Genomic DNA, 10,740 nt, shown 5'->3' with positions numbered 1-10,740 from the left:
CGCCCAGCCGCAGCGCGCAGGCGCTCGCGCGCGCCACCAAGCGGACGCCCGGCCTGCCGCGCTGCGCCTGCGCGCCCCTCGCGCCGGCCGCCCGCGCCGCACGCGCCGCCTGAATGCCCCGCCCAGGCCAGGCGCTGGGAAATGGGCGGGAAGGGAGCGCGGCGGACGCGCCACGCCCCTGGCGGTGCGAGCCTACGCCCTCTTCCAATAAACGCCGCCTGTCGCGCGCCCGCGGTCTCCCATTGGTCGGCCCTTGCCGGGAGGCGGGGAAAAGAAGCCCCAGCGGCGGGAGGATGCCTGGCCAATCACCGGGTCCACCGCGCGCGCCTCTGGTTGCCCTTGGAAACCTAACACCCGGCAGCCGGCTGTCGGCGTCCGCGGCGCTGGCTGGTCCGCAGTGGGGGTGCGAGGGGAGATGGACCCATACTCCGAGCACACTGAGGACCCTGAGGGGGAACACCGAGAGGCGCAGAGCCTGGCCTCGCGGGCATCGGGGACCAAGGCCAGCTCTGGCCCCCAGTCCCCGGCCGAACCCGCGGAACCGGAGCCGAAGGCCGTCGAGACTTCGGAGGCAGGCGCAGCTGCGGACGAGTTCGCCGAGCCCCGAGAAGGGCAGGCGGCCGCAGAGGATGAGAGCGAGGAGAGGCCCGGAAAAACGAAGCGGCCGGCCGAGGCCGACCCAGGGGAGCCCGCCGAGGCCGGGCCTGAGCAGCCAGCCCTGCCGGGATCCGAAGGCGGGCCCGAGAAACAGGAGGAGGACCAGGGGGAAGAGGCCGAGGCGGCGGAGGGCAGGAGAAAGGAGACCCCGCCGCAGGGCTCTGCGCCTCCGTCCACGCCCAGCCAGGAGGAGGCTGCTCCGGTCCGGGAGGTCGAGGGGGAGGGGAAGGGCGTGCACCGAAGCCGGGCAGAGAGCGGGGAGGAGCTGACGCGCCCGGGCGAGAGGTTGGAGGGTGAGGGTCACGAACGGACCGAGGAGGAGCGGAAGCTGGAGGAGCGGAAGCTGCAGGAGCAACAGCTGCGCCACGAGCTCCTGGGACAGTACCGCTCGCTGACGGTGGAGCGGAGCCGCTATCTGCGCTACAACATTCACCTGCAGCACAAGATTTTCGAGGCGCTGCGCAAGAAGAAGGGCCTCGATGCAGCCGAGGTGCCGGACAAGGGCACGGAGCCCGAGGCCCCGGAGAAAGAGCGAGCGTACCTACGCCGTCTGGCCGCGCTGGAGGGGCTGAGGAAGCAGCAGGCCGACGACCTGGGCTGGTATCACCGCGAGCTGGGCCTGCTGAAGCAGCAGTGCAAGGAGAAGCTCTCCAGGGTGGAGACGGAATGGCGAGGCTTCCAGGCACTCAAGAAGCAGGTGGCGATGCAGGCCATGGGCAGCTGTTGGGTGCGGGGTGGCCGCCAGGCTGCTCTGCGAGAGGTGGAGCAGATGCAGGCTTTGGAGGACAAGAAGGAGAAGGCGATGAGCGCGGTCAGACTGGAGAACGTGCAGCTGAGGCAGAGCCTGGCGCATCTTGAGACCAGGATGAGGGCTCAGGGGGACTTGACCGAGGGCCTGCCCCTCATTGACTTTGAACAGCTTAAGATTGAGAACCAGACCTTCAATGAGAAAGTGGAGGAGCGAAACGAGGAGCTTTTAAAGCTGCGCAACAAGGTGACCAACAATGTGCAAATAATAACCCATGTTAAAGAAAAGCTTAACTTTGTGGATTTAGAAAATACATGCAAAAAGTCACAGCTTTTGGAAATTGAGGCTCAGGTGGCCCTAGGGAGGGACATCTTGACCAAGACTAAGCAGACTCGAGACAGCCTGCGGATTGACAACATCAAGCTGAATCAGAAGTGTGGGCTTCTGGGCAAGGAATCCCTCCTTCAAGACATGGAAGAGAAGGTAGACAAGACTAACTTGCTCAACCGGCGCTTAGAATCCCTGAAGCGCCACCACGCTGGGCTTTCTCTGTCCTGCAGAGGCGTGAAGCAGAAGGTCAGGGAAGCCAAAGCCTTTCTCCCCTCCTGACACCACTGGTGGGAGAGTCCGCAGACTGTCTTTGATCTCAGTGAACTCCAGTCTTCATTATCTTTTCTTCTCCGTCTGTTGCCATTCTTCAGAAAGCTGTGATTATTTGGGTAGTACTGTATTTTTTATTTATCTCATAATTTTTAAGCTTCCAAATTACTGCTAAGCACAGAATTGGGTTCGCAGTCAGTGCTGTATGGGCTTAAACAGGTCCAGAGAAACAAATGAGAGAGATGGCTTGATGTGCCTGATTTCTCATAAAAGCTGTCAAAAGCCTTTTTATATCTTAGCAATTCCATGATTTCAATGACTGGATCCTGAGAACAACTGTTTGTCTTCCATATGTAGGAGGGTTCACTGAATGGGCAGGATACCAAAAAAATTCCTGTGCATTAAGCTAATTATTAAATCTCCTTTGAATTTATTAGTCTGACCTGAGTCATGGTCTCAGTTCAAAGCCCACTAATTCCCTTGATGAAATTGATTTGTATGTAAGTAGCACTAGCTTCTGGTGTACTAAAAAAGATCCAGGAAACAGGAGAAGTACAGAGAGGAGCTGGATGTTGTGTCATCTTTGTCTTGTGAAATAAAGCTGTTTGCTTTACCATTCATGTCTGTTTCTATCTCAGTGATAATCTTCAATTCCAGTGAAAGGTTTTCTTGGATCCTCTAAAGAAACACACTGATCTGACCAAAAACTGAAATTCTGCTTTCCAGGGAAGACAACATGATGATTGGATTGTGTGTTTTGCCAGGTGCAAACTGTGGCGTGAGGACTGACTGCCCATAAGCCATTTATTTTCAAGATTTTTTTGGATCCTGGCAACAGGACCCTCACTATGCAATGTAGGTTTTACTCTCTATCAAATAACAAAACTGTCTATTATTCCTTGTGTTAAAAGAAATACTTGATAGTCTTTCTCCAAAATCAGTGGTTAACATTTTTAATTTTCCTTGATGTTTTCGGAGCTGGGGGCTCCAAAAGGGTTTTATTTCTTCTTAATCTTAGGTTGAATCTTAGGCACAGATTTGAGATTAGAAGTATTCTCCAGACCTTAAACTTATGTGGACCATAAGAAGGGTGATCCATTTTTTTGGTGCTAACTACCTTTAAAGAATAGTTGAGAGCCTGCTCTGGGCAAATGACTCGGGTAGTCATGAGAATGTCACAATAACTTTATCTTCTGATGAAGTGATTTTTTTTAAAGTGTGTTCCCTTTGAAGCCAATGAAGTTTGACTGAAATTCTCTTTCTAACTTCCACAGTTTCACCACACTTTTATTATAATACTGTACTTCCCCCAAACCACACAAACATAACAATGCGGGGAGTAAGAAACTTTGTCCTCTTCCATTCTCCTTTACAATTTTTGTCTTCTCTCTACCCTATTCATCAAGGCCAAAATGAAGTAGTAAATAACCAGCAAATCAAACTGTTTTCTTTATGCCTCTGGCCCCAAAAGCAGCAATGGCCCACTGGGTTCTTTTGTGGCTGTGGAGGCTTCAATGTGAAACTGGCAACCATGCTCAGTGCCTTCACGAGCAAACGGCTTTCACTGTAAGGGTCCATCCTTCGGCTCACTTGAGGGACAGAGCCATTTTCAGCTGATTAGGACCCACTGGCAGTTAACCAGGTTGAACCAGTCCCTCATCAGCCTTGAACCCAGTGACGAGGTCTCTGAGGACACCAGGATACGAAGGAGATGGATGAAGTAGGTGTGGTTTTAAGCTGCTAAACTTCTGGTGTTCTCTCATATTACCTCATGCTGGAGATGTTAACAGTTAATTAGAGGAGAAATAATCTGTTATTTCCTGAGTTTCTAACTAGATAGTTCATTATCATGTAATAGCAACACATTCACAATTGTGTCCTTAGATGGATTGCCTCTGAGAACACCACAGGCCCCACAGCATCCGGTCCCCAATCTGACATGCTTTGTTCCCCACGGCAGCCTGCGATTAACCCTAGTCAGCCTCTGACCCGCTACTTCATGAGTGTCTGCCTAGTTCTCTGTACCCAGTGGGACAAAGACCTCAGAAGGCAAGGTCTGTTAGTTTATCATCTGCCCCTAGTAGCCAGCACAGTGCCTGCACATTAATGGGTGCTCAATATGTCTGTGGGATTTACACATTAATATGCCAGCCTCATTTTCTGAAAAGGGCTACCTGGATGTCCACTATATGAGGCATTGGTAAGTCCTATGTCAGATTCAAAAATTCCAAGTAGAAAGAGGATTTCTCAAGTAGGACCAAAGAGGGAAGCGACAGGGAGGCTGGCTTGTGGCCCCGGCAGGCCGACACTACAGGTAAGTTGCTGTCCGTTCCAACAGGGACGGCCTGGAGGCCCTGCTGCTGGGAGGCAGTTAAAGAGGGAGTTTCCGAGTGATGCTGGAAGCGGGACTAGAGACCGCAAGCGGTTTTTGTGAATGCTAAAGTTAACAGCTAAGATTTTTTTCATCTCCTTTTCAAAACGTACAGGGCTTGAAAAGTGCAGGCACAATAAAATTTGAGTGAGATGTTATATGAAACTAGACTTTTTGAAAATACTGGCCTGAGTTGGAAGTGTTCCCGTCAGAGGTAGTTTCTTTGCTGCAGCATTGGCAGCAGTTGATCAGGCACTTCCTGGACAGAGCCCAGGACATCTGAAAAGGACACACTTTTTCACTGGTGACCGAAAATTATTTTTGGTGACTTACCACATTTGATATTTTAAAAATTACATTAAGTGGAGATACATGTTTTTTTAATAAGTCCATCTGCAGCTATAATTTAGATTTTTGCCACTGGTCACGGGTACCTGTTCATGAAATATCAGTTATGCACCCCAACTTGGTGCTTTTAATGTTTTAAACTTTCAGGCAGTCTTAATGGCAACGTGATGGATGACGCACATACTGGGAATGGAAATAACCCCAGGAAGCTCCTCTGCCGTGTCTGGATGCTGGACAGAGGAGCTGGCCTGGGTGAGGCCCAGCAGGAAGAGCACTGCTGAAGTTCCTTCCTTCCACTTCCCTCGTAATATTCCTTTCCAAGGGCTGTCTAGTCTTTATTTCAAAAACCAATGTCTAACTTTGCATATTTCGATGGATAAATTTACACCCTCCCCAATTTTCTAAGAGTCCACCCAAAGGATGCCAAGGATGAATACGAGACATCTAGAAGATGCAGGACAGGGCAGGGCCTGAGCATAAAGACGAGGCATCAGGCCGACCTGGCCTCGGTTCTCTGTGGGCTGTGACCGGGACAAACACTTCAGCTTTTTAAGCCTCACTGTGTGCATATGTAAAATGGGGACAAATTTATTTATAGGAAAAAAGATCAGAATATGAAAGAAGTTTCTCTTCTCTGGGTGGCAAGCAACGGTTTCTATTTTCTTTACGCTTGTCTGTATTTCCAAATTTTACATAATGAAGATGCATTTTAATCAGGAAAAAAATTCCCGATTTTTAAAAATCCATAAACATACCAAGAGTACAGGAGACCACAAGCTTCCGTGTCAACAGCAGGGTTCCGGCTATCCACAGTGATCTGTTTCTTGTAATGATACAATTGGTTCAGCATTTTAGATTATTTTAACCCTCACAAGCTGGTACACAGGAGCTGGGTACCTTTCTAACCTTTGGTTAGAATGAGGTTTAGAGAATTTAAATTGGCTTGTTCTTAACCTCTAGCTAAACTGCACCTTAAACTTGGATTCATTTTTGGTTGGAGCAGTTTCCACCAGGAGCTCCGGAGTCATGTCAAGAAGCTGCAGGAACAATGTTTAAGAAAGACTGAGCTTGGCTGGAGGAAGCCCCAGGACTTAGGTGTCCTGGAAAGGGGGCTTTGGCAGTCCTGAGACGGGACCTTGGCGTGGCCGTGCCTGGCACCCAGTGGGCAGCCCCTTGCAGAGCAAGCTGGTTGCAGGTGAGGTGGTGCTCATAGAGGCACTCGGAGCAAAGTCAGAGCAGCGCCTGGCCTCTCAGAAACACCTGGGGACTTAAAGTCACGGCCACGTTTCGTGAGGGTGAGGCTCCACATGAAGTCTTGCTCTGGCTCGCAGGCTCCCTCTGCTGGCCATGCCCTTCCTCTGGTCCACCTAGTGACCCACAGCTCATACAGGCTGACCTTGATGTCGCCCACCTCTCGCCCTGCAGTAGGGCAGCAGCCAGTACTCTGAGCTGTCATGCAGGCTCCACACTTCAAGTGGGGGATTTTGAACTGTCAGCCCCCAGGTTTCTCTGGGGAGAACTTTCCACAACTTCTACCCCCACTGCTGGTACGTTTCCCAAGGTCCTCCCCAGGGCTGTGGAGCCTTGCACACAGGAGGCGAGGTGCTCAGGTGAGGAAGTGAACCCAGGCCTCACCCCAAACCCTGCACTGGGCTAGGGGAAGAAGGCTTGCAAAGGCCCCAAAGCAAGTGTGTCTCTAGGGAGAGGCGTTTCTGAGCAAGGGCTCAGGAGGCCTGTGTCCAAACCCCAGCCCTGCCAGTAACTGGCTGGAGGAGCCCAAGCAGACTACCTCTGAGTCATGCCTTTGAAATGGGGACAGTGACAGAGCTGCTGTGGAGATAAATGAGGTCGTTCACAGAGCACTTAGCTCAGGGCCTGGCATGGGAGGAACAACGAGCCAGCCCCCAACAAATGTGACCGCTGGCAACCATGACTACCCTCATCTGCCATCTCACCTCGCAGCTGGTGGAGAGTGGAGAAAAAGCAACGGCAGCCCAGGGAGGCAAGCAGCTCACATCAGAAAGGCAAGAGGGGCGGTCTCAGAGGATCGTGCTGGGGGCGGAAGACATCTGAGCAAATTCCTTGCAAGCTGCTCTGTCTGGGAGGATGGGCAGGGAGGCCAGTTACCCAGCGGGGGGCAGAGAGCTCCCCAGCAGAGGTCCCAGGAGACCTGGGGCTAACACGGGAGGGGTGGCACCATACCGTCTGCTCGAGTGAGTCATAGAGGATGAAGATTCTCCTGGGGAACCAGGAGAGTACCATCAGCATGCAGCAATTGCTCTGTCTGGTTCTGTGGGGCTGCGGACCGCTTCGTGCTCACCGCCACCTGAAGGGGCAGCATTACTGATCTCCACTCCACAGGTGGGAGCAGAGGCACAAGCTGGCCCAGGAGGAGCCACCGTCACCTCGCTGACTAGTGGTGGTGCCAGACCTGAGCCCCTTGTGTTCAAGACTCTGAACAAGTTGCTCAGGTAAGTGCGAAGAGCCCAGGGGCTGCCACAGAGCACGTGTTACCTGCTGGGATGGGGTGCACGCAGGCTGAGGCAGCAGGAGCAGGTGTGTGCAGCCCACACCGGGCCTGGAGGACAGGGATCACGGCTGCAGGGAAGTCACGCTTGAGAGGGAGTTTGAACTTACCCTTCAGGTTGGAAGGGACGCACTGAACTCCTGCATTAACAGAGCCTAATAAGTGGATTATTAAATATTCAAATAGCACAATGCCCAGAAGTCAAATTTTTGCCATACTTTAAGGTGAGAGTTTCAATTATTAACCAAACTACAGAGAAATAAGTAAAATTTTAATGACTTTTATTAAATAAAACCACATATTTACAATTCAAAAAGTCCTAGTTTGATACACTTTACTAAATAAAATTAAAGGGTAACTGTACAAGCAATTAAAACATGATATGTAGCAAGTGTTATTAGGAGTTTCTGATCAGCAAACTATTTAAAATAGTCAAAAACTGAGCAGTTAAAAAGTACCATTTAAAGTGACCATTGTTTCTAGTTGAGATTTCAAGGACTGGTGGGGATGCAGCTTTCAACTCACAAAGGTCTCGAACCTGAAGTCTTAGATCCTGGAAATCAACAGCATAGGAAGTGGAGAGGGTAGGCTTCCACGGGGGTGCAGCGCCTCAATTCTGTTTCCAGCTTTCCTAAAGGATCATGTCAAACCAAGAAGCTCTCCGACAGCCCCTGTGGAAAGGGGCCAACCACCCTGGCTGGGCAGGGACTTAGAACCTCTTGGCCTGTGAAGTGGACACACTGATTAGCCAGGACCTCATGTGGTCCCTCAACAGGCCAAGCAAGCCTCTTCTGAACTTAAGACCCAGTAAGTATTCCAGATCGGCATGGAATCCAGTTTAAAAACTTAATGCATAAATAGTGCTATCCAAGAGATTTATGTCAAACTGACAAAAAATGTTCAGGGCTGGGTTTGAACAGACTGAAGTTGCACAAATGCACTCTGAAGGAGCTGCACACCGCCCATGTCACACCACTTTTTGTCACACTTAGGAACCTTTATGTACAATAAGAAAATATATATACACCTTTCAAGAACAGAAAGACCAAGTCATAGAACAAACTAAGCACATCTGAGAGCAGCGGCCATGATGGGGCTCAGCAGCCCGCTTCCCAGGCCCAGCTTGGCATGTGCTACATTCAACATCCTGATGACAGGATGGCTGTGTCTGCAGGGTGCCGAGACCTCCGCAAGGACAGCACCTCCTCCGAGAGGTCGAGGTCAAGCAGGTCAGCGTTTAAAGGCTGAGGCAGGAAGTGGTATCCGGGATATTCTGCAACCTCCTAGAGGATTCAGTCAAGAACATAAGGGAAAAGGCGAGTCCAGGGAAAGAGCATGTGGACCAGAGCTGGGACAGAGGCATGAGGGCTCGGCCACTGCCACTGCACGTGGAAGTGTCATCAAGTGCCTGTGGCAGAGAGAGGACACCTGTAACACTGCACGGTTGGCCTCACCACCACCCCATCCACTATACTTTCAAGCTGAGGGCACTCCCAACATCAGAACTGAGATCGGGGGCCAGAACTCCCTGGGGAGGCGGGGAGTAAGGCTGCGAAGGCGACAGAGTGCAGGGTGCACGGAGGCACCAGCAGAGCCCTTGGCCCTGGCCTGCCGAGCGCTCCCAGAGCTCAGCAGGCAAGGATTACCATGTGCGAAGCTGTTCCATAGAGATCTGCCTGACCGCTGCACTATTCTGTGCAAAAAACATTCGTTTGAATTTGGATAACTGAAGTTCGTAGTACAAAATTCTCAAAATTAGTCAAGGAAGACCTAGAACAAAGAGGTTGCTAATGAAGTTGGGGAAAACCAGCTAAAATGGGGAAGGGCTGATGGTCCGATATTGGGAATTCAGACAAGACTGGGCTATTGGGCGAGTGGTGCTTGCCACCCCATTCTCACGGTGGCCTGCCGGGCAGGGGACCACTGGCACTCAGGCCTCCTGCTGTCTGGGTGACAAAGGGGAGGGGAGCCCCCTGCACTGTGCTGCCCCAGCCCCCACAGAGAGGGGCAGGGTGCCATTGGCGGGGCTTGCTATCCTCCCTCCCTCCCCTCTGACTTCAAGGGAAGTGAGGGTGTTTGCATTCTGCTTTCTACCAGCTCTCAAGTCCGTCTCTACTGTCACAGGCCTCCTGTGCGAGCAGTTCTTCTGCTCGAACTTCCAACCATTGCTCAGGAGACGTCAGGCGTGATCTCGCGAAAGCCGGGCTCCCATGGGAACCTTAGTGTGCATTTTCAGCCCTCACACTTTAATTATGTCACGGCAACATGGTAAAACATTGAGACAAAGGTAGGTCGAGCCCCAGGGAGCCCACGAACGCTCTCACCAACTGCCCCTTGAGAGCCCATTCTCCTTTAATGCTACCTTTGGTAAGTGGGCTTTAAAAATCTGACCTCCAGCTCTGGAAAGGTAACTCTCTCAGACAACCAAATCAACAACCCCTTTCTTACTAGAACATGCAAATATGAAGCCAGAAACATCTGGTCTTCCAAATAACATTTCTCATGCACCCTGGCTAAGAAAGATGGTAATGTACTTTCCAGTAGTTGACATAAAAGCATCACAATTGAATTATCTGTTGCTGAAATAAGGGGGCGTAGGGGGAATTAGCCACTGCCCTATTTCTAAACCATGCAGAATATTCAGTGGTTGGCCATGGTCAACACTTGGTCATCGTTCCAGTGAGCTTAAGGCTAAGCCTTGGTTTAACTCTTCAAAGGTTTTTTTTGTGTTTGTTTTGTTTAAGGCCAACTTTAGTGTTAGAAGTCAAATGTGAAAATAGCCCCTGTCGTCCTCTGCTGCCAGTGTGTCCATCTGAAACACCACCAGAATACCACATGGCCATGGGCTTCTGCACGAAGCACAAGTCCACCCACCAGCTCAGTGTCTGAGAGATGGGCTTCCTTTCTCCATTTCCCGGATGTCCTTCTGCAGTGCAGTCAGTACCTGGGGATCACAGCAAAGACATGGGTGACTTGTGACACACACTCAACAAGGATCCTCACAGGGTGGTGACAGAGGACCCACAGCCCCCAGCAGTTGCCCCTGCCTGCTCACTCTGCCACTGCTCCGGTCCGCCTTCCACACCTACGTCCAGCCTCGTCTCTCTAACGTGGGAATCTGACTGTGTCACCCCTAGGCTACTGCCCTGCAACCACTTCCCACCATCCACGGTCTCAATGCCAAGACAGGGCTTCAAAGACGGCCTTCTACAAGCTGGCTCCGGCCCCTGTACCTGCACTGCCAAAGCTGGGCTTCCCACTCCAGGACACCAGCAAGTCCTCCCAGGCCTACGGGTAGCTACTCCGCCTCCCTGCCCGAGCTCTTCACCAGCAAAGGCCTGCAGGTATTGGCTCTTCTCACGCCTTCCTGGGCTTCCCCAAAGTGACTCAGCTCCCTCCTCTGGGCTCTCTCAGCTCTTGGTTATCACCTTCATTTTAAAAAGTATTGCAATCCAAGATGATTGCTTAATAACAGTGCTGACCATAACA

At 51.4% G+C, this 10,740-nt stretch overlaps 2 protein-coding genes across 12 annotated transcripts in view; one reads left to right on the top strand and one right to left on the bottom strand.

Moving 5' to 3' along the window:
• The first annotated feature begins 126 nt into the window (after window positions 1-126).
• On the top strand, window positions 127-4,273 carry CCDC96 (coiled-coil domain containing 96). The gene has a single exon (XM_036921377.2). It carries the CDS (start codon window positions 416-418, stop codon window positions 2,012-2,014), a length of 1,599 nt encoding a protein of 532 aa, XP_036777272.2. The 5' UTR covers window positions 127-415; the 3' UTR covers window positions 2,015-4,273.
• A 3,242-nt stretch (window positions 4,274-7,515) lies between these two features.
• The window catches only part of LOC118930278 (TBC1 domain family member 14), a 220,129-nt gene continuing 216,904 nt past the window's right edge, over window positions 7,516-10,740 (bottom strand). For all 11 annotated transcript variants that reach the window (XM_057501984.1, XM_057501982.1, XM_057501985.1 and 8 more), the window contains one exon: window positions 7,516-10,195. In XM_057501984.1, the coding sequence (XP_057357967.1) occupies window positions 10,130-10,195 (66 nt within the window). In that variant the 3' untranslated portion in view covers window positions 7,516-10,129. The remainder of the gene's footprint in view (window positions 10,196-10,740) is intronic.

Source organism: Manis pentadactyla, chromosome 5 (assembly GCF_030020395.1).
Source record: "Manis pentadactyla isolate mManPen7 chromosome 5, mManPen7.hap1, whole genome shotgun sequence".
Taxonomy (NCBI): domain Eukaryota; kingdom Metazoa; phylum Chordata; class Mammalia; order Pholidota; family Manidae; genus Manis; species Manis pentadactyla.
This window is presented reverse-complemented; position numbering and strand designations above follow the sequence as displayed.